This window comes from Elgaria multicarinata, chromosome 9 (assembly GCF_023053635.1).
Source record: "Elgaria multicarinata webbii isolate HBS135686 ecotype San Diego chromosome 9, rElgMul1.1.pri, whole genome shotgun sequence".
NCBI lineage: Eukaryota > Metazoa > Chordata > Lepidosauria > Squamata > Anguidae > Elgaria > Elgaria multicarinata.
In genome coordinates, this window is record NC_086179.1 from 85407481 (window position 1) to 85430313 (window position 22833).

The 22833-nt window shown below is 40.3% G+C and overlaps 1 protein-coding gene across 1 annotated transcript in view; it reads left to right on the forward strand.

Annotated features, from left to right (window-relative positions):
• ITPR2 (inositol 1,4,5-trisphosphate receptor type 2) overlaps window positions 1–22833 on the forward strand; it is a 286514-nt gene that overhangs the window by 84928 nt on the left and 178753 nt on the right. Inside the window, exons 20-24 of the mRNA XM_063134243.1 lie at window positions 252–396; window positions 3581–3731; window positions 19071–19264; window positions 19975–20107; window positions 20852–20909. Of these exons, the coding sequence (XP_062990313.1) occupies window positions 252–396; window positions 3581–3731; window positions 19071–19264; window positions 19975–20107; window positions 20852–20909 (681 nt within the window). The remainder of the gene's footprint in view (window positions 1–251; window positions 397–3580; window positions 3732–19070; window positions 19265–19974; window positions 20108–20851; window positions 20910–22833) is intronic.

Below are 22833 nucleotides of genomic sequence, written 5' to 3' on the forward strand. Positions count from 1 at the left end.
TGCTAAGCAGAATTAATGATCATCTAAGACTACAAACCCCAATGATTTATGGTGATGTCTAGACTAGTGCTCATGATGCCACCTCTTCTGTAACTCTCTGTGGGGCGTTTGACAAGTCTATGGGAGATGTCAGCAACCTTCCTTATATCAAACATCTACACTTGTTATGCAGTGGAAATGATTTATCGAGCCTTTTCTGCCTCCTGCTACATCCCATCCATTCAGCTTTTGCTCACGGTATTCCTTTGTAGGTATGATTCTTTCACAGACTCGTCACGCAATGACATGAAGAGGAAATTCGCTTTGACGATGGAATTTGTAGAAGAGTATTTGAAAGAAGTTGTGAACCAGCCCTTTCCTTTTGGAGACAAAGAGAAAAACAAGCTAACATTCGAGGTACTTTTCTGCTATCCTGACAATACTGACTGTGTTCTTAAAATCAAGAAATAGCAAAGGCAGGGCAGCAGAAAATAAGCTGATTTAGGGTGCATGTTTAGTCACAAAAAGTCCTATAACTCCCAGCGTTCACCAGCCAGCTGTGCTGAAAATTGCAGAACTTCTTTCTGTGTAGTTGATAAAAACGAAGTTAAGGATTATACAAAGTACAACATTTAATACAAAGTAAATAAATTAAAATCAGCAATATTTTCTCATAAGAACATTCATTTTCATAAATGAAACATCTAATGATTTGATAAAAAGGGCTCTTTTTCTTATGGCCAAACGCGTTTCGAGCCAAAAGTCCTCTTCAGTGGCCCAAAGTCTAACATACAAAACGTACAAAAAACATTCATTAGTGCCTTAGAAGGAGACGGAGGAAATGTTTTCTTTAAATATACCACAGATTCTTTATACCTACCTAAGCTTGTATATGTAACAAATGTTTACTGCATAGGGCTGACTTTTTTTATCATTCCCAAATAAAGCCAATAGTGTATACACTGAAATACGTAATAAGAGATTTAATTATAGCTTTGCTCTTCTGCCTATAAACCTCAAACTTGGCCGGTAGCTAATAGACAGCCAGTACAGTTCCCTCAGCAAACTAGTTGAATGCTGAAAAGGGGCAGCTCCTGACAACAGCTGAGCTGCTGCATTCTGCACTAACTCCAGCTTCCGGAGCTGACTTAAGGGCAGCCCCACATAAACTGCCTTGCAGTAATCCAGTTTTGAGGTTACTAGTACGCTGTGGCCAAGCTATCCCTGTCCAAGAGGGGCTATAGCTGACAAACCAGCCGAAGCTGGTAAAAAGGCACTTGGGCCTCCATCGACAGTGATGGATCTAAGGGTACCCCCCAGACCACAAACCTGAACTTTCAGAGGGAATGCAACCCCATTTAGACCAGGAAATGAGCCCCATGGGAGGAGCACCTCTTCACACCAGTGTTCCCCTTATTTCCAGAGGGGCAGCGTAGGCGCCTCCCACGTCTTTTGTGGCTTCTCACATTAACCTGACGAACAGGTAGAAGTAGTGTTGCTGCAGCTCCTGTGCTGCTTGAACATGGGAGTTACAGCACATGTGAGATGCATCTGCTTGACCAGTTATGGGCAAATTTATATGCCAGTGATGCTTCTGTGATCAAAGGTGCTTATATAGCTTGGATAGAAGAGCTGTGTGTGCACAGCTGGGATTCCATGCCAGTGCAGAATTTGGTACGGAGTTTAGCATCCTAAAAAATCTAGATACGTCTAAGAACACACGGACAATGTCTGGCGAAATTTCTGAAGGCAGAATTGTGGCTCAGTAGGATTTTCCATGGTTAGGGAGCAGGACTTCAGTGTTCCACGTACAATAGCTTCTTGCTTCTCCCCATGACTAGTGGAAGCAGAATAAATGATACCAAATAGGAAATTTGTGCGCATGCAGTTAATTTTCATAATTTGGAAAGATTTTAGAATCTCCGCCTTCACCCTGTGCAAGATGCATTCCAGGCTGAGAAACAGAACAGCTTGCCAACCTGCAGGGTGGTTGTTGTGAACTGGATTTCACCTGTAACCTGAACTATATATGGCAAACTGAAATGTTAAGGAAGCAGCATGTTAACATGACTATCTTTCTGAGTCAGGCTTAAACCCAGAACAGCTGAATACAGTTTGCTGCAGGCGCCTTGCGGAGATTATGAAAGGTTTTGTAGGGTTATATTAGACCTCCTTAGTGTCTTTGAACAAGGGAGAGAAGGAGAAACCTTCTCCAGGGTTGTGAGTGGTGCCCACAGACAGGCAGACCCGGGGGATCCTTCTGGTTTTCTCTGTCTTTTAATAGGCTGATTCCATCATATATTTTAGTGTAGTAGTGGAGCAAATCTCCAAATGGGGTATGCATAATTCAGACATTGGGTTTTAAGATCCATGCCTTCTAAAAAAGCCAGCGGTTTTTAGACTCTGCAGAGTAGCCTTCACCAATCTTTTGTTTTTCTCCAGATATTTTCATATCTGGATATTTCCCCATCAGCCCCAGCCATCGTGGCCAGTAGACAAGAGTCCTGGGAGTTGTAGTCCAAAACAACTGCAGGGTACCAGGTTGGAGAAGGCTGCTTCAGAGTTTTCCCTGACTTGAAATGGAACCATAATTTGTCCCCAACTCTGCTGTGGCATTCCTGGGAGCACTGCCTACAACTTATTGGGATGATGGGACATGTTGGAGATGGCTTCTAGAACATCACAGCAGAGACTGATTCTTGGACACTGGGGATTATGAGGACTTCATAGAATCATAGAATAGTAGAGGATGACCTTAGGGTCCGGGCAGGTAATATGGGAGGAGGCGTTCCTTCAGATAGCCTGTGTCTACTGTCATCAGCCCTGCTCTTCTAGTTCCTGACCTTGCTAGGATGAGTGGCAAGTTCTGAAGTCAGGTTTTACTCTCATGTACTTGGACAAGAGTAGAACTCTCCAAGTGATGGGGACCTTGTCTCATCAGGATTCCCAACTGTGGGTGGTGGGTGGTTTCAAGTCAATGTAAGAGGCACAGCCCTGTGGCCCTTACATGTGTTTCTATACCCTGTTTGGGCATAACAGCTGACAGCACATGCAGGCAGTATTCCTTACAGGAATACTTACAGGAAGTATTCCTTCTTTTTGAATTTGTCAACAGGTTTTAATCAATCAAATTCATAGAATCATAGAACAGTAGAGTTGGAAAGGGCTATAAGTCCATCAAGACCAACCCCCTGCTCAATGCAGGAATCCACATTAAAGCTTTGCTCTTCTGGCTATAAACCTCAAACTTGGCTGGTAGCTAATAAGCTACCCTTACATGCCAGGGTATTCCCAAGATGGCTCCCTGCCTTCTCTCCTTTCCCTGATAGGTTGTGTTATGCAGGGAAGGTCAGGAAGAGCTCATGGGAAGGCTGAAGCAGGGGCTGAGGCCCATTGGCTGGTGCGCGGCAACAATGTCATCACTTCAATCTGTACTGGGTCCAATCAATAATTTAGATTAATCTTACAATGTCCAAGGGATATCTAAGAAATTTACTCTGAATTTAACTTTGGAGTGCACCCATGTGGGTCCATGTGTCACTAGTTTAGCGTTAGGATCTCTTTCTGGCTCTTGATATTTCTGTCTTTTCCCCCCATTTAGGTGGTGCACCTGGCTCGCAATCTCATATACTTTGGTTTTTATAGTTTCAGTGAGCTACTCAGGCTGACCAGAACACTACTGGCTATCCTTGATATTGTACAAGTGCCTATGTCATCCTACCTTGAAAGATTAAGCAAATTTCAGGATGGAGGTAAGGCGGGGTTGGGGCAGAAATGTATAACATCACACAGTACATTATTTATTATTTGCCTGTGATTACTGTACACTCAGTTCTGGAAAAATGAAACTTGGTGTTTTAGTGATAGTATTTCAGCAGGACGACTGCCAGGAATAGTTAAAGTCTTGTAGTTTAGCTAAGATTTAATTAGAAGTAGTCAGGAAGGCTTTTGGACATGTTTGGCCTTTGGAATATTACAGTCTGTGTGAACAGATCTCTGTCAGTGTTCTCAGAGCAGAGATGGAGGAGTGTCCTTACTCCCAGTAAATCACCTGTTTGTCTAAGCCTTGAGCAAGAAACTGTCTGTGAGAATTTGATAGGGAAAGGGTGGGGGGTTGCAGAAGGGTCGCCCATGTTGAAGCATCATCTTGGTGGGCTGAGCAGTTTGGACAGGGGCATTGCTGAATGGCCAAAGCCCCTGTCTGTCAAGTGGTCTAGAAGAGGCTTACGCCTCCCTTTTTAAGCTGGAGCAAAGGTGAGGAGCCTTTGCTAGGAACATCTGTGATGCATTTCTCAGAAGAGCCTCGCTGTTTGGATCCATACCTGCAGCTTCCCGTGGTGCACCAGGTGCTGTCTGGGGCTACAGGATTACTCTCTTAGATAGGTGGCCCTGCATTGGTTTTTACACAGTAATCCCTTGATTCTGGCCATTAATATTCACTCTTATGGACTGACAACTTTATTTATTTATTTAAAACATTTGTATCTCACTGTTCAATTGAGTGCCCAGAGCAGTTTACATTGAATATAAAAACAAGTTTAAAAATTACAAAATAGAATGAAAGCAATAAGATTAGTTAGTAAATCTAGCCATGGAATCCTTGCTAGCATTTTCTCTGAGTTTATTAAAATCAGCTTTCCTAAAATCTAAGGTACATGTTTGACTTCTCTCACATTTAGCATTCCGTAAGCTCAATAATCCTGGCATTGCATGGTCACTTTCCCCCAAGTTCTTGTTTCTTTAATCTCATTGACCAATTCCTCCTTGTGGTTTAGGATTGGGTCAAGCAGAGGCTGGATGGCCACCTGCCAGGGATGCTGTAGTTCCAGTATAGAGCCGGCATTGAACAGTAGGTGGGACTAGATCAGGGTACAGAACCTCAGCTCCAGAGCCAAAGCTGGCCCTCTTGAGGCCTTAGCTGGGCCATCTCGGGTTCCCCCTAGCCCCACCCCTTTCTCCTGATCACCGCCCCTTTGGTGGTTTCCTAATTTTTGTGCAATTTCTCCATCTTTCAGAGGGTGTTCCTTTCACCACCTTCTGAAAGGGGAAGTTGTCACCAAGGCATGCTAGGAATTTGTTGAAGATTCCACATTTAGAGAAATTTATCTCCTAGGAAGTTATCTCCGACTTCTTTTGCTTCCCTGAAACCTCTGTAATATCTTTGAGGAAAGCATCATCTGCATTGTCTTTGGTGTGGTGGTCTGAGGTTTTATTTATTTATTCTCCTTTTATTTTTACCCAGATGCTCTCCATAGGGCTATCACACTCACTCTCTTGAATTTCTGTGCTGGTGTGCACTTTTTTTTTTTTTAACATACAATGGTACTCCCCTCCTTTTCCCGTTCCCTTTCATCAGTTCCTTTTGAATAAGTTATATCATTCAGTTTCTACTTTTCAATCATGGGAGTGATCCCATCGAGTCTCAGTTATACCTATCATATTGTATTTACCTTTATATATTAGGAGTTCCAGTTCCTCTTGTTTATTTTGCTCTGTTCTAGTGACTCTCCTGCTATTATATTGTGGATTTCCCTAGTCTCCCACAACTGCCCCCCACCCACCCAAGAGACTAGCACCCAAGTCCATATCTTTAGTGCTTCTCTTTGCCCTTGCCTTCAGACTTTTGACTCTAACCCGTGCAGGTCTTAGTTTACATCCCCCTTGATCAGGATTGCCATGCTTCTGCCAAGCACAAACATTAAACGGCACTAAGAGAAAAAGGGGGAAAAGACAGTTATATACAACGTTGCCATAGATGTTTTAATTTAGCCCAGGGCATCTAGGCTGCAAAATTCATGCAGTTCTCTATCTGGAAATCATATGGCATGGAGCATGATGCCTTTGCTGCAGCATTAATAAAACATATCCTACCAAGGGTCTTTCTACGATCCTCATTTGTAACTGAAGGCCAGGTTCTAGCTATGTGTGCAAATTGAAATGATAGTCACTGGGTTGTGGCCTCCTGTGTGACACTGTGTGAGTTGTACAGAAACGCTGACTTAATTGGAAATGGGAGCACGAGTAACTTAAGAAGCTTAAGCATGGCCAAAGGCAATTATAGATTCAGGGATACTATAGAAGATCCAGCTCCTTAAGAACATAAGAAGAGCCCTGATGCTGGATCAGACCAAGGGTTCATGTAGTCCAGCACTGTGTTCACACAGTGGCCAACCAGCCATCGGACAGGGATGGACAAGCAGGACATGGTGCAACTGCACCCTCCCACCCATGTTCCCCAGCAAATGGTGCACACATACTGCCTCGAATACTGGAGACAGCACACAACCATCAGGGCTATTAGCTGTTGATAGCCTTTGCCTCCAGGAATTTATCCAACCCCCTTTTAAAGCCATCCAGATTGGTGGCCATCGCTACATCTTGTGGTACTGAGTTCCACTATGCACTGTGTGAAGAAGTACTTCCTTTTATTTGTCCTGGATCTCCTACCAATCAGCTTCATGGGAATGACCCCTTTGGGTTCTAGTATTTTGAGAGAGGGAGAAAAATGTCTCCCTATCCACATTCTCCACACCATGCATAGTTTTGTACACCTCTATCATGTCTCCCCTTAGCCTCCTTTTTTCCAAGCTAAACAATCCCAGCTGTTGTAACCTTCCCTCATAGGGGAGATGCTCCAGTCTCTTGATCCTTCTTTTCTCTAATGGCTTTATCTTTACTTTGAGGTGTGTTTCCCCTAAACTAAATTGTATGCCACCCTGAGAGCATAGGCGTATGCAAGGGGTGTGACGGGTGTACCCAATCACACCCTAATGTCTCAAGCAATAAGCGCTGAATTGAGGGGGGCATTGAGTAGGGATCTAGAGGGGGATCCAGACGCAGTGGGAGTAGTCCTCCAGCTGTCCTCTGGCTGCTCCAGTGTCACTGCCGCTGGCAGCAGGAGTGAAAAGGAATCACTCTGCTGGGAGCCACACTTCAAAGAGGCCAGGAGGAGGACCGCCGAAGGCTAATATTGCCTCGTAAGCCCCTCCTCTGGCCAGTGTCACCACAAAGCCCCACCAATGTTTGGGCTTGAGGAGTGTCTCATCAATCCCCCCCCCCCCAATCCCCTACAACAGCCCTCCTGCAGTCAAGCAAGCCAAACACAGAGTAGGGCATCAGTGCCTACGCTGTTTAATAAATAATTGAATAAAAATAATGTCCTTTATGATTGAGTATTCAATAAATGTTCGCCTTTAAAACAAAATCCCTGCGTGCACATCCTAATGAAATGCGCTGCGCACACCTATGCCTGAGAGTTTTGCTACTGGAGGGTGGCTTATAAATTGATGACATAACATAACTCAAAAAAGAAAAATCTTCAATGTGTCGTGTTGCTTTGGAGTATTTTAGCCTTAAAGTTAGATACTTTCCATCACAAAGAGAACACATGTATGAATTAAGCATGTGCCAGCTTAGAATTAAAACTGGTTAATCAGCCAAACTGGTTAATCAGTCAAATTGGTGATCTCCAGATGTTTTGGACCGGTGGTCTTCAACCGGTGGGTCACGACCCAAAAGTGTGTTGTGAGATCAGTCCAGATTGATCGCGGCAAAGTTGTTGCTGCCATGTTGGGCAATTGTGAAATTGTGAAAGTGGGTGCCATGTTGTAGGTTGAATGAAATAAATAGGTCTCGGGTCTGGACAGTTGAAGCCCACTGTTTTGGACTACAATTCCCAGAATCCCTGACCATTAGCCATGATGGCTAGGGCTTATGGAAGTTGAAGTCCACAACATCAGGAGTACCAGGTTGGGAAGGTTGGCTTAATTATACTTCTGGGAGATTTTACTGGAAAAAATGCTGCTTGTTTGGATTAAAAAGCAAATATGAAATTTATTAGTAGCAATAAGATTGACAGTTGCTCATAAGTGGGAAAGACCATGAGCTTCCTAAAGAGAAGGAGTCGATACACACAGGATCTGGAATGTATTAATCTCTTTGCAAGTGTGGACTTAAGAGAGATAGAAGAAGAATCTGTTTATATCTGGCTGGTGGTTATTTGGCTTTCCTTGAAGAGAGAGAGAAGGACTGGCAAAATCTAGATAAGAGTAAGATTATTTACCTGCTGTTCCTTCTGGCAGAGAACCCAGCATGTGGTGGGATGACAGTATTGTAGCCAAAATGGGACCACTGAGAATCAAGAGGCAGGTATCAGCTGGCTCAGGGACCCATGAACAAATCCAATGGGGCAGAAGCCTCCAATGTATGAATAAATCAAGAAAATAATAACAAGAATAATAAACAATGTATCAGCACTAAATTCCCAATAGCAGTTAGGAGCATTATGTGGCTGATTTAAACATGATAACTACAAGGTGATAATGTCGGAGGGCTGCACCCCAAAAATACAGCCACGGCTCCTTCTATGAATTAAGCGTCCAACTGATGAAGACATCTCGAAATGGGCACAGTACCGGACACCTGTTTTATTTATCCAGACACCTAGAATAAGGAATTTGTGGGGTGGTACAATATTGTACCTTAACTAAAGAATTTTCCACATGCTGTTTTGTAAAATGTTATTTGGAATTTAGTGCTGATACATTGTTTATTATTCTTGTTATTATTTTCTTGATTTATTCATATATTGGAGGCTTCTGCCATGTTGGATTTGTTTTGAGGTGTTTAAGGCTGTGTATCAGCAAGGAGAATTATATCTTTTTGTATGCTTTATTACAAACAGTATATGTAGGATTGTTGTAAATATCACCCACAGTTGTAATACATTTTATCTATCTTTCACTTTATGTGTGAGTCTTTGTGGTTGAGTGCTTAGCACCCCAATTGTGATTTGTTATTGCAACCACAGCCTTCTGTTTTCTGTACTCAGGGACCCATAAAACAGGTTTTATCATGTTGTATTTGTGTCCCACTTGAGTTAAATAATAAATGTTATCGGGTTAGTATAATAGGTGAGTGAAAATAAAACCACTGAAATTGGTCTGGGGATAGAATGGAGGGGTGATAGCGTTTTAGGAATGTTGACAATGGTTAAATAATGGAAACATACCTTATGTAATAAGATGGTGCAACTTGTGAAACTGATGATCCTTTTTATTGTTTGGTTGATTTCCTGAAAAATCAAACGAAACATTATTTAAAACTAGATACATTAGTAAAATATTTCAAAATAAGGTGACTGAAATTTTCACTTTATCCCATGAACAAGGGGATATTGGCCGTAGTGTCCACAAAGAGCTTGCTCATATGTACCTCATCATAAAGACTAGTCTCTTCCGGCAGGCCTGCCCAGATGAATTTTAAACCTAAAGATTTTAAGATGTTTATTTATTTATTTTATTACATTCATTTATATACCACCCCATAGCCGAAGCTCTCTGGGTGGTTTACAAAAGTTAAAAACAGTGAACATTAAACATTAAAAAGTATACATTGAACATTAAAAAGTATACAAAATTTAAAACCATCAAAACATAAAAACAACAGTATAAAAACAACAGTATCCATTCTGGGGTCCGTTAAAAAACAAACAAACTTAGCGTTGTTAAATGCTGTTAACTGCCTGGGAGAAGAGAAAAGTCTTGACCTGGCGCCTGAAAGATAACCGTGTTGGCGCCAGGCGAGCCTCATCAGGGAGATCATCCCATAATTGGTTGTGATCGTTATTTTAATATTGTATTGGTTTTATATTATCTTTTAAACAGTTCTATGTATTATATTGTATTTAATGTTGTTCCCCGCCTCGATTCAGAGGGAGAGTCGGGTAAGAAATAAACTTATTATTATTATTATTATTATTATTATTATTATTAATTTTGCACATTGTGATATCTTTTACCTCAGCTGATAGTTTCACAACTGAGGCTTCTAGATGTGAGATGCTCTTAGCAGTTAGGGCCATTTCCTATCACTGCAAAGGATTAATGGCCTTCATAGGTCTCCTTGATTGGAATGACTGGCTTCAGTGGGCAGAATCCAATGGGAGGCTAACGCCCCTTCCAATTCTTTTGCACTCCACATTAGTGCAATGTCGATTTAGCACTTCTGGGACAATCTGAAACAAGTGGAAACATGTCGCTCACATGGGGGAGCTGTGCAGGCCTGTCTCCTTCCAGAAACAAGCGTTTCCACTCATTTCGGGGCTTCTTGTGTAAGTGATGGGTCCCGCTTGTGCAACTGAATCAGTACGACCCACTGCTTGTGGAAGGGAATTGGTAGGGACATAAGCACCCTGTTGGATTCTGCCCAGTCCACCCAATAACACAACCCTACAGTTTTGAACATACATGAGGCAATTTAAGGGGCATATACTGTGCTGTTAAGCTCAAAGAAAACAAGAAGTGAGTGTGAGAATCAGGAATTGATTGCTGCAAGAACCATAAAGGTGACTTTCTATGCCTTTGCAGAGGGACATGTAGGCCAAAGGTAGGTGTTTTTTTTCTATACAAATTGTTAATTGTTATTTTTAATAATTGAAAACTATGTAGATGTTGACACCCTGTTTATTGAATCATGGATTTTTGTCATGGCTTATGATCCAAACAAAGCTACATGCGATGTACTTCTGCAAGTACCGTTTGAGGTTTTCATTTTGCATTGACATCTTAGTAGTGTTATAATGGCTTATAGGCAAACAATAGTTTACTTACAGCTTCCTCCTCCTCCTCCTCCTCCTCCTCCTCCTTCCCAATCCATTTCCTTGTGTCTCATGTCTTTTAAGACCGTAAGCATGCTAAGAAGAAACAATTAGAAAATTTAAATATAGAAGAGATTCAAAAGAATTTAATGTATATGAAAAGGGAATATTTTGAAAATAGTGATAAGAACTCGAGGTTGCTTGCCAAGCTCACACAAAAAGAAAAAGGGAGGAATGGGATAGAAACGTTGAAAGATAGCCGAGGGAATTATTGTCATGCAATGAAAGCTAAAATAAAAATTTTTCAGGAATTTTATCAGGAATTGTACAAGGGTAAAGAAATTCAACAAGAAAAGGTGGAGGAGTATATTGGAAGGTTTATAAAGAAGGAAATAAAATCAGAATATAAGGAGTTAATGGAGTCAGTAATAACTCAAAGAGAAGTTGAAGAGGTTATTGATAAGTTAAAAGTGGGTAAATCACCAGGAGCAGATGGTTTGGGTCCAGAATATTATAAGGTCTTCAAAGATTGTCTAGTTCCAAAATTAATGGAACTTTATAATAGGATATTATCAGGAGAGAAGATACCTGAATCATGGGAACATTCAGTGATAATTCTGATCCCAAAACCAGATAAAGATTTGACTAATCCCGATTCTTATAGACCTATTTCTTTAATAAATCAGGATGCTAAAATTTTTACATCTATTATGGCCAAACGATTAAATAAATTCTTGGCAGAATATATAGGAGCAGATCAATGTGGGTTTGTGGTAGGAAGACATATGCATAATTTAGTGGGTAGAGTTTTAAATGTAATAAATGTAATAAAAAAAGCAAATATTAAGGCAGGTATTATGGCATTAGATATTTTTAAAGCTTTTGATTGTGTGAGCTGGCAGGCACTAAAGAGTATTATAGATAAATTGGGATTTGGAAATAAATTTAAAAATGTAATAGAACAGCTATATTCCCAAAATACGGCGGTAGTGGTGGTAAATGACGGACTTACTGAAAAGATACGACTAGCCAGAGGAACAAGACAAGGATGTCCGCTCTCGCCGGTCCTTTTTGTAATGGTTATGGAAGTTTTGGCGAAGGCACTAAGGGAGGATAAAGAATTAGAAGGAATTGGAGAGGTAAGGGAAATAAAGCTAAACATGTTTGCGGATGATACTTTATTGACCATTAAGAATCCATTAAGAAAATTAGAAAGAATTAAATATCAGTTGAGGGAATTTGAGGAAATTACAGGGTTAAAAATAAATTGGTCTAAATCAGAGATGATGTTGTTTAACTATACTAAGAGGGAAGAAAAGGATTGGGAAGTTAAGGGAATGAAATTGAAAGTTAAGAACGAGATTAAATATTTGGGAATTAAAATTACAAAAAATCTAGAGAATTTAGAAAGGGAAAATTTAACGAGGTTAAAGAAGGAGGTACTAGAGAAATTGGAAAAATATAAAAGATTAAATTTATCTTGGTTTGGGAGAATAGCTTTGATAAAAATGAAGATATTAGCTAAAATTAATTTTGTATTTAGGATGTTACCTATAAAAATATCAGAAACCGAGATAAAAAGTTGGCAAAATATTATTAATAAATATTGTAATGGAGAAAAGAGAGCAAGAGTGAATAAAAATAATTGGTACCTAAGCCAAAAAAAGGGGGGAATGGGTCTCCCAAACATAAAATTATACTACGTAGCAAATAGATTAAGACATGTTGTAGAAGCAATTATGGGAGTAGGAGATTTATATTGGATGGAAGAAAAAATTATAAGTAAGGTAGAGATGAATCTGGAGAATGTTTTTTTTAAAGATGGAGGAAGAAAGTGGGTTGGAAGTATAGATAATCCACTCCTGAGGACTCAATGGGAAATTTGGAGTAAATTTAAAGGGAAGCTGCTTCCGAGCAACTCTCCCTTAGCACCGATAATAATGTTAAAGAATTTCCCAGAGGATCTAAAGGGTAGATTATGTAAAATATTAAAAGAGAAAAATAAAATAAAATTAAAGGATTGGGTAAGAGATATTAAAACAAGAGAAGATATGGAAAATTTGTTAAAGGAGAAGAAGCTATCTTGGCTAGAATATGGTCAATTAGAGCAATGGAATAAAAAGTGGATTAAAGATAATAGAATGTGCAGAAAGATGACGAGGTTTGAAGAATTAGTAGTAAGTAAGGAGAAAGGAAAAGGAAGTAGTATAGTTTCAAAAGGATTAATGAGTGAAATATATAAAATATTGTTAGAGAAGGAGTTTAGAGAGAATACAGAGAAAATGATTTGGGAATCAGATTTGAAGATACAAATAGGGCGACAGAGCTGGGAGGGACTATGGAAACAAAGAGTGTTGAGAAGTTTATCAGTAAGAATAAAGGAGAATTATTTTAAAATTTTATGGAGGTGGTACCTAACCCCGGTTAGATTGAATAAGATAAGTGATCAACATTCAGCAAATTGTTGGAGAGGATGTGGGGAAAAAGGAACGTATTTACATATGTGGTGGCAATGCAAATATGTACAAAGATTATGGAAGATGGTGTTTTCAGAAATTGAAGAAATAGTGGGAATGAAAATAGAACAAACACCAAAAATAGCATTGCTGTCACTATTTGAAGATATAAAGTGTGGAAAAGGAACTATAGAGCTGATATCGAGTTTGTTGGTTGCAGCACGATTGATGATAGCTAGGAACTGGAAGATCCAAGGGGAATATTCTATTGAGGAATGGTATAAAGTAGTATGGGACATAGCCATTAATGATAAACTGACATGTAATATTAAGTGGAGAAAAGGCGTAACTAAAATAAATGAGTTCGAAGGAATCTGGAAACAGTTCCTAGTGTTCGTGTTTACTAAGGGAAGTGGGAAACCACCAGCAGAAGAAATGATTAGATTTTGGACTCAAGAATGATCCCGAGGTGGGGGGTGCACATTTATGTTAAGAATGAAGATGTTGTAGAGTGATAAGGCATATGTAATAGTTTTTGATATTTGTACTCAACAATTATTCAATATGTATGCAGCAGATATTTGATGTATTTTTTTTCTTATTGTGTTAGTTTCAGTTATATTTTGGAAATGTTTATCTATGTTTATATAGTGTTGAAAATGAATAAAAAAAATTAAAAAAAAAAAAAAAAGACCGTAAGCATGCGGGCAGGAATGGTCTAATTATTGATTCTTGTAAGCCTCTCCGGGAGCCTTCTTGACTGAAGATAAAGGATAAAAAACACCTTGAAGAAATACATTAAAAAAAACACCTCAGAAATGATTTCAGAATTCTCTTGTTCTTTTTGTTTTTGCATGAGCTTAGTTTACTTTTGTTTTCTATGCTGGTAGGTAGTTTTCTAAGGGCTCTATCCTAGGCAAGTTTAGAGAGCAAAAAATCCTAAAACTCCCAGCGTTCCCCAGCCAGCACCAAATTTGTGTAGGATTCTGCTCTAAAACCTGGGGCACTTCTGCTGGCACAATGATGCTCATCAGCAGAAGTGCCCCAGGTCTGTAAATCACCACTCCTCTTTTGCCAGTAGGAATTGCTTGGAGGTTCTCAGACAGAGGACATTTGACAAAACGGTTCTTTTTTATTTCAATTTTTAGGTTATTAATGATTCAACTAATGTATGGGTGTGGAGGTGAGCTGCGAAGTAACTTTTGTGCTAGTAACTTTTTGTGCTAGAAACTTTTGTGGATTTATTTTGTGCTAGTGGATTTATTTCCAAGGCTGATGCCACACTTGCTATGTCTTTTGTGAATTCTTTTCCAGTTCCTTTTTAGTATAGATGGGAAAACTGTGCTCTACTCACCCTGGATCAGCTTGGAACCTATCTGAGTTCTTCCTTGCTAAATTGGGGAAAAACATAGGTTGCTTTACAAGCCGATCTGAGGGTTGGAAAAATGACCTCTCTGCTTAGACAAGTCCAAGGGGTCCTTGTTGGGAGTGGGTGGGATTTTGCAGTTTTCCTGTGAGCAGATCTTCAAAGTGGGGCTCAGCCTGGGAAGTTTTCTCTGGGTCAGACTTTAATCCAAGCTGGAGAATTTGAGGGCTGCTAATGTTCAGCTTTCCTTTGAGGTAAGGCATTACCAAGTTCTCAAAGCTTTTTTTTTCTGGGCCTGACCCCAGGGAACGTCTCCAGCATGTCTAATTTTGAGTTGACAAAAACTGGAGCTGATGTCAATCACAAGAAACTATCCAAAAAACAACCTTTGAGTTTTTCCTAGCATAGGATGTAGCACGCAGGCATTACGAATTGTGCCAAATTAAATGAGCCTGTGTGCTCCAGTTTTCGTGACAGAAACTGATACTCAGTAGGAAGATGAGATCTGTGAAATAAGATGTAATGAAGGAAGGCACACAATTGTCTTCCAAAATATGTCAAGCATTCTCTCTCTTCTCTCTCTCTCTGCTTCTCTCTCATATTTTAATGCCTGCCAGTCTACAGTCAGTTTAAATTACTGTAATCATCTACACTGATCTCGCCCTTTCATTTGTGCTGTACATTGGTGAAATAGACTACAATTACAGCTAATTAACCTTTATTTATCTCCAGCAGTGAATAGGGCACTATATAGGGCAGCAGAATGACATGGTAGGAGAGAGTGTACTGATTTGGAATTTGAAATTATGGCTGCCATCCGGCCCACACATTAACGTATGTTTGTGGGAGATCTCGTAATATTTGTTTCTTGTTTATAGTACAATATTTATAATAAAAATAAAAATTGGGACTTAGCCTTCTTGTGCCTGCTACTTCTCCTAACTGCCTCCTCCTTTCTGTGCTGCATTACATGATTTTTTTTTAAAGAATCATTTCCCCCTACCCCCACCTCTCAGGTTAAAAAAAAACCTCACACAAAGCTAAAAGTTACTACACAATTCAAGGGTGATTGCTGTTTAGAAATGAAACAGAAGAGCTATGCTGGAGAGGGGAATCTCCCGTTGTGTATTCTTGGTTTGCAGGGATGTACCCCTAATCAGCACGCAAGATTTCTGTGTGTGGAATAACACTTGCACAATTTTTGCAGACACAGCTGTGTATCTGCATATACATCTTCCTCTGGATTACAGTGCTCATCTGGGCTCTGCACTTTTTCACATGGATGGGGATACGTGTCCCCTCCTAAAGGCAATTGTTGCTGCTCATCATTTGATCCTTGTATGCTGAATAGTTTGCCTTCCTCAAAGCAGCTCGGTTGCATTTCAATTGTGGGTCCTGCTTTGTAAAATATTTCAGGTTCCTTTTGGGAAGGGGAAAAATCCATAACTGTTATAACTGCCAGGTCTGTTTCCCTCCAGTAGCATTTTTCTACACCTGCACCATGTTAATTTGAAATATAATTGCCCCGAGTCTTGTAATTTGTTAAGGCCCTGTCTAAGATTCATACACTTATTACTTTGACTCTCGTTGGTGTTTTTGACTGTTATCAACTATATCTTGGTAAGGATAGTCATAACCCATTTCAACTTCAAATGCAGAAATTAATTAAGCGGTTTTGTTCCCTTACTAAAACTCTTCTCAGCTGCATTAATCAAATGCAATGTAAAAATTTAAATAGAAGGGTTTTAACCTTCTTTAATTTAGATTCCCCTATTAACTTCAGTGTTGCTTTTTACTGTATCCTTTAATATTCATAGAGGAAGGATTTGTGAGCTTGCCACCTTTTGCTGGCAAAGTTACTATGTGATAGACAGATGTTCAACAGGTGGAGCTTCTGTATGTTATGTTTAAGGCACAGGAATCCTGAAAGAAAAATGGTGGCAAACCTGAGAATATGGTTGTCCATTCTACCCATTCATTTCCTTGTGTGGAAAAGTAATATCTGGCTTGATAAGAGATACTACAGGGATAAGCTTCTCATTGTCCTTTGAAGGTTTCAGGATTTATTTGTAAACACTTGCACAATTAACGACAATGGTACATCCAATTGGTAGGGCCATAGGTCAGTGGTATAGCACGTGCATGTGCAGAATGGCTAAAGGGCAAAGCAAACATTCCTTTTTACTCTAGAGCAAACACAGCTTCCCCGATCTGGATCAGGACCTTAGCATGGGAGGTAAGGAGCTTTTAACCCCCTGCTGCAATCCCAATCCAGATCAGGGGACCTATGCCTACAACATATATTGCCAAATAGTGATCTATTTCTATTAACACATCACTATTTGGCAATATAAATTGGGTGCTAGATCCCCAATCTGGATTGGGACAGCAGTGGGAGCTAGGTGACTCAATCCACCAAGCTAGAGTCATCCATATGGGTTCCATGCACTTACTTTAGAGCAAAAAAATATGTAACTGCTAGCTGTGTCTCTAAAGTAACATATGCTTTGGGTCTGATATTCCATCCCTAGAAACTCCAGTTAAAAGCCAGAGTGGTGTAGTGGAAAAGGGTTGGACCCTTCCAACTCCACTATTCTATGATTCTAAGGTGTTGGGCTGGGAGTTGGGAGATGGTTTCTAGTCCCCACTCGGCCATAGAAACCCACTGGGTGACTTTGGGCCAGTCAGAGACTCTCAGCCCAACCACCTCACAAGGTTGTTGTTGTGAGGATAAAATGGAGAGGAGGAGAAGGATTATGTATGCCACCTTGGGTTCCTTGGAGGAAAAAAGGTGGGATATAAATGAAATAAATAAATAATAAAGGAATTTTGGGTAGCATGGTGGGAAAGGCCTCTGCCTAAAACTTTTTAGAGTCCCAGACAGAATAAAACTGTAGAGTTAAATGCAACAATCTGACTCAGTATAAAGGAGCATCATGTTACAATGCAGAAGGTGGGGGTAAGGTTATGTACTTAAATGTTTCCCAGGTAAAACAAAATCCATTCATTGAGAAAACTAACATACTGAAGAGAAAGGCTAGAATCCTTCTCCTTGTCATAATACTTTTCCATGGAAATCAATGTGCTACAATGTGGTTTTTTTCTGAATATGTAGATTTGCTCTTAATTGGAAAAATACAATCCACTTCGGTTAGGAAACTACTGACTATTGAAAGTCTCCAAGTTTATAATAATTTAGAAACAAGATTCTGGTTGGCAATAAGAAGCATGCAGGATTGTGCCTCCTGAATTTTTAGGAAAATATATGCCTGAAGTTATGGCCTAGCTCACTATTAGACTATGGAATTGGTTCACGTTTCTCCTGATAGCTGTCATATTCACTTAAAATGAAAACAGTGCAGTGTACTTGTTTTCATTTGCAAAATGTTAAATTCATGAATAGTAGAGAGGAAGAGTGATAAAGGATATTATTTGCAAAACTAAAATATATGTTTTGGTGTTTGTATTACAATAAAACAAGAAAAGCACCAAAGTAATTGACATATAACTGCAACTTGAAAATGAAGAATACACAAGACTTCAAGGAGTATCTGGGCCCGTTCAGAAGACACCTGAAGCCATGGCTTTAACCACGGTGGTTAAGCCAGAAAGCCAGGCCGTGTTCAGAAGACACCTTAAACCATGGCTTTAACCACGATGAATAAGGCTTTTTGCTTTATTCACCATAGTTAAAGCTGTGGTTTAAGGTGACTTCTGAACACAGCCTGGCTTTCTAGCTTAACCGCCATGGTTAAAACCATGGTTTAAGGTGTCTTCTGAATGGGGCTTTTAAGTGTTCTTCAGCCCTTTATGCCATTTTTTAAAAAAAATCTTTAGAATAGCTATGCCTGTACAGTGTTTACTTTCTCTCTTTAGAGATGAGGACCATAAGTATGATTTCAAGGGGTGCATTGATTCTGTGGTGTTGCCAGCCCCTATGGTAACATGACTGACTGGCCAGAAATACTCATATCTAACTGTGCATGTACAGTGCTTCTTCCAGGTCTTTATGTATGTTTGGGAAACAATAATGATTTCTGCTTTATGTATTTACTAACATTATTATATGACATTGCCATGTGTGGTAGGAGAAGGGCTTGCCACCTCACACCAAATAATTAATAACCATGGAGAATATAGACATTTACTCTAAGGTAGGTGATTAGCCTGGAGATGATTGAGTTGCCTCTCTCTTATTTCAAGAAATTAGTTCAAGTTTGGAGTAGCTATCAAAGGACCATGTAGTTTACCATCCTTACTGAAAGCCTTTGAAGGCCTAAGCTAAACTGAGTGCAGAAAATGCTTTTGAAGTGCTCCTTTCTTGGATTCAGGTGAAATGCACGTGCCAGGACTAGCAGCAGAAGGAAAATCTTGCCTTTTATTTCTTGAATTGGTTTGCGATGCATTCTGTTCTGGAAGAATTGGGGGTTGGACATTTTTATTTAGAGAGCTAAAAAGAAAACCTGATTTAACCCAACAGGTAGACTGGGGGAGAAAAAAAATCATTTTTCCTTTGTAGATATGCTTGGATTATTGGGCCTTTTTATTAATGAAGTCATACTATTCCAGATTTATATTTAAATACATACCCTGCTTTATCAGTCATATGACACCCAACATGGGGTTTTCCTATCAAAGTAACAAATTTCTGTTTTATATTTCTTATTTACAGGAAACAATGTTATGAGAACCATTCATGGTGTGGGAGAAATGATGACTCAAATGGTCCTCAGCAGAGGTTCTATCTTTCCTATTTCTGCACCTGACATACCCCCAAGTGTCCACCCAAGCAAACAAGCTAACATTGTAGAGAGTGAAGATGTCACTGTGATGGACACCAAGTTAAAAATCATTGAGATTTTACAGGTAAGGATCTCACTCTAAAATGTAAAATACAGCCAAAGCACTAACAATGACTTGGTTCGCACGATATGACAACCCATCATGGGCAGCCAGCCATGGTTAATTGCCGTCTCTTCTGAACCCAGAGCACTTTCCATAGGGTGGCTTATTTTTTTGGAAACAAGCCATGATGGGAACCCATGGCTTGTTGCAGAGTTATTTCCCCCCACAATGGCTTGTTGTATCATCCGAACCTGAGAAACCGATTTTATTGTGGGTTGTGATGATCGGGTACAGAGCTGCTTGGCAAGAGTGGTGAAAAAGCCCACGCTGCTCTGCTTTGGCAATCTCACCAGTGACTGTCCTTCCTTTCAAGATAGGGGAGTCTCCATTGGTTGAGCTGCAGAGAAGGGTTTTGGCTCGTGCACAAGGACAACTCATCAGTTGTCAGTTTGCATTAAAGTTAGAACTTCTGTGTCCATTTTATGTGACCGGTAGAAGGCTGGGCTCTAACGTAATTCCTACAGCAATATCAGTAATTATATTTTTCAGAAATTATGTATGCTCTTTAAAAAGCATAGTTTTTGAAATGATAAATGCTTTTTGTTAAATATCTTTTAATGCAATAATAATAACTTTGATTTGATAAACATAATAATCTTCAAATGTTGCTGAAACCCCCCCCCCCACCAAAGAGGCTCACGTGTGTGGTATGTCATCCTCTTGCCTTATAGTTCATTCTTAGTGTTCGACTTGACTACAGAATATCCTACATGCTGTCGATTTACAAGAAGGAATTTGGGGAGAGCAATGAAACTGTTGATAGTTCTTTAGCATCTCCACCTGACTCACCAGCTATTACCTCAGGTACTGTGGCTTAAGCAGAATAATTCAAAATAGCAATGATTCATTTTTAAATAAGTGTTGAAATGAAGCGTGGACATGCACTCACCAAGTCGCTTAAACAAAAGCGCTAGAAACTCAGACTTGAGGAAATGAAGTCCAGGAGAATTCTTTGCAACGTTCACCCTCTTGTACGTGTGAGGAAATTGAGAATGTGCCTTGGGACTCACACACCTGCTCTCTGACCCACCTTCCCAATTGTACCGAGAACATAATAGCTACCACATTTATTTGAACATGGAATCTCTGGCTCTGTAATGGAAAGTTAGATAATGGAGTCAGGGAGACCCTGTGCTTGAATAAACACACCTCCGCTTGGAGAGGAGGTGTCCAAGATCTGTTCCCTATGTCCTTTTATCTGAGACATGCAGGTTCCAGGTTGGGGTTGAGTATTTTCTGAACAGACGTTGAAGAATGGAATGTAACTGGCCTGTATTATTTCAGTAACGTGCAATTCAGTTTTCCTTTTGCTATTGACTGTTTACTATGTGTGTGTGCCGTAGTCGTGCATCCAGGAGATATTGTGGCCAAAGAGCTAGTGAGGAAGTTGTTAACCTTGGGTGAGGAGTTTAATCGTGTTGTTGACCCCTTTTTCTGAGTAATATCAGTTACTGCTGATTATTTGCTTCTAGCACAAAATAAGGGGGGGAGTGTGGTCATTTTTTGTAGTGCTGACTCTGCCCCAATCTGCTTTATGTTCTTTTGTAGCAGTTGTTCCTGACATAGATGAAATTGCCGCTCAAGCAGAAACTATGTTTGCTGGCAGGTAAGCACTGAAATGCTTCTGAAATGTTTCCAATCATTCTGTTTGCACTTGACCCACCGTTTTTTGTCGTCCTGCTTTGTAATGCTAACCAATACTTCCTGTTTAATCTTTGCACTGCCTCCTGCCTGCTCTAGCAGTTTATGAATGTACGGTGACTGTTTCTCGAGGGTAGAATTTTGAATCTGCTGTATGCTTTACAAACCTTTTATGACTGATACAACCTTGAAGCATGGTAGCTTCCAGTAGGTCAAAAGCTTTCTAGATGTGCCTATTTGCACAATGTGTCGTCTATAATATCCAAGAAACGCAATGCCCAAAGTCTGAGCTGGCAACCCTATCGAAATTGTGAACATTCACCACCATGAGGTTTTCCTGATCCTTGCATTGTCTTAGCCTTTGAATTACCCAGCATCTAATGTTAAACTACCTGCCTCTGCCATCTTAGTATATATTTCATTCCTGCCCTGCCCTGTGGTAAAGAAGTACTACTATCTGCATCATTCAAATGAACCTGAACCAGATTTACAGAAAGACAAAGACCATATTTGTACAAGCATTTTTCTTTCTTTTGACCCTACACACCTGCTCTTATCCCTCCTGTTTCCTCCTCCCCTTTCTACTTGGGGCAAACACATGATGTTGATTTATATGCTAATACCTGGAACCTTCCAGAACTTGCTTTGGGAGGTCTCTTATATTTCATAGATCACAGAATCATAGTAGAGTTGGAAGGGGCCTATAAGGCCATCGAGTCCAACCCCCTGCTCAATGTAGGAATCCACTTTAAAGCATCCCTGACAGATGGCTGTCCAGCTGCCTCTTGAAGACCTCAAGTGTGGGAGAGCCCACAACCTCCCTAGGTAACTGGTCCCATTGCCATACTGCTCTAACAGTCAGGAAGTTTTTCCTGATGTCCAGCCGGAATCTGGCTTCCTGTAACTTGAGCCTATTTCAATATTGGTTTTGCTATGTGGCCTGTGGTGTTCTGGGCACCTGGACCAGGTTCTCTGGATCCCAGTTGAGAGGGGAAAGACTGAAATTGACATTTCTTTCTGGTACTCTTGGAATGAAGTTGGTATTTTTGTGAGATGTACATGAACATGTTTGCAATGTCAGGTTCAAGCACATCTTTTTATTTGGTTCGTACATATTTGCTTTGGGGCTGAGCTGTCTATTCTCTTACATGATTGGTGTTTTGTTTTTAAATTAAAAGAGCAGAGGGTGTTGAAATTGAATCCTGTGTAAATGTAAACAGGATGGAACTCCTTTGATTTACACTCCCCAGGTTTTATTCCTAGGAAGCAAGTCCCGTAGAACAGTGTGGGATTTATGTCTGAGAAAACATGTTTAGGATTAAGCAATTTTTCCTGTCCCTTTAGCTCAGCCTTCCTCAACCTGGGGTGCTCCAGATGTGTTGGACTACAACTCCCAGAATGCCCCAGCCAGCTGGCTGGGGCATTCTGGGAGATGCAGTCCAACACATCTGGAGCGCCCCAGGTTGAGGAAGGCTGCTTTAGCTGGTGCTGGCTTTATCTCCATGACAGCCCCTGGGCAACTTTGATGATGGGGTTGTTTTGAGTGTATTAGTTTATTCTTACTATTTTATCTTATTCTTTTAATTGTACACTACCCTGGGGGGTTATGCTGACGTGTGGCTAGCAAATTGACCGACTAAATAAATATTGGCCTAGGAGGCTTCCATATGAGTTACTGGCACTTGGAGGCACAGCCATTGAGGGTGCATGAACAAAGCAAGTTATGCCCCCATAAAGGAGTTCTCAGTGCAACGTCCAACCACGTTGGAGGGCTCTGCAGTAAGTAAGGGTGGTGCTAGTTTCCTTTATGGGTCAGGTCCCTGACCACTGCCTGGCCCCACCAACTTCTGCTGTCAGGGTATAAGTTGCTGGGTAGCAAACAAGGATCA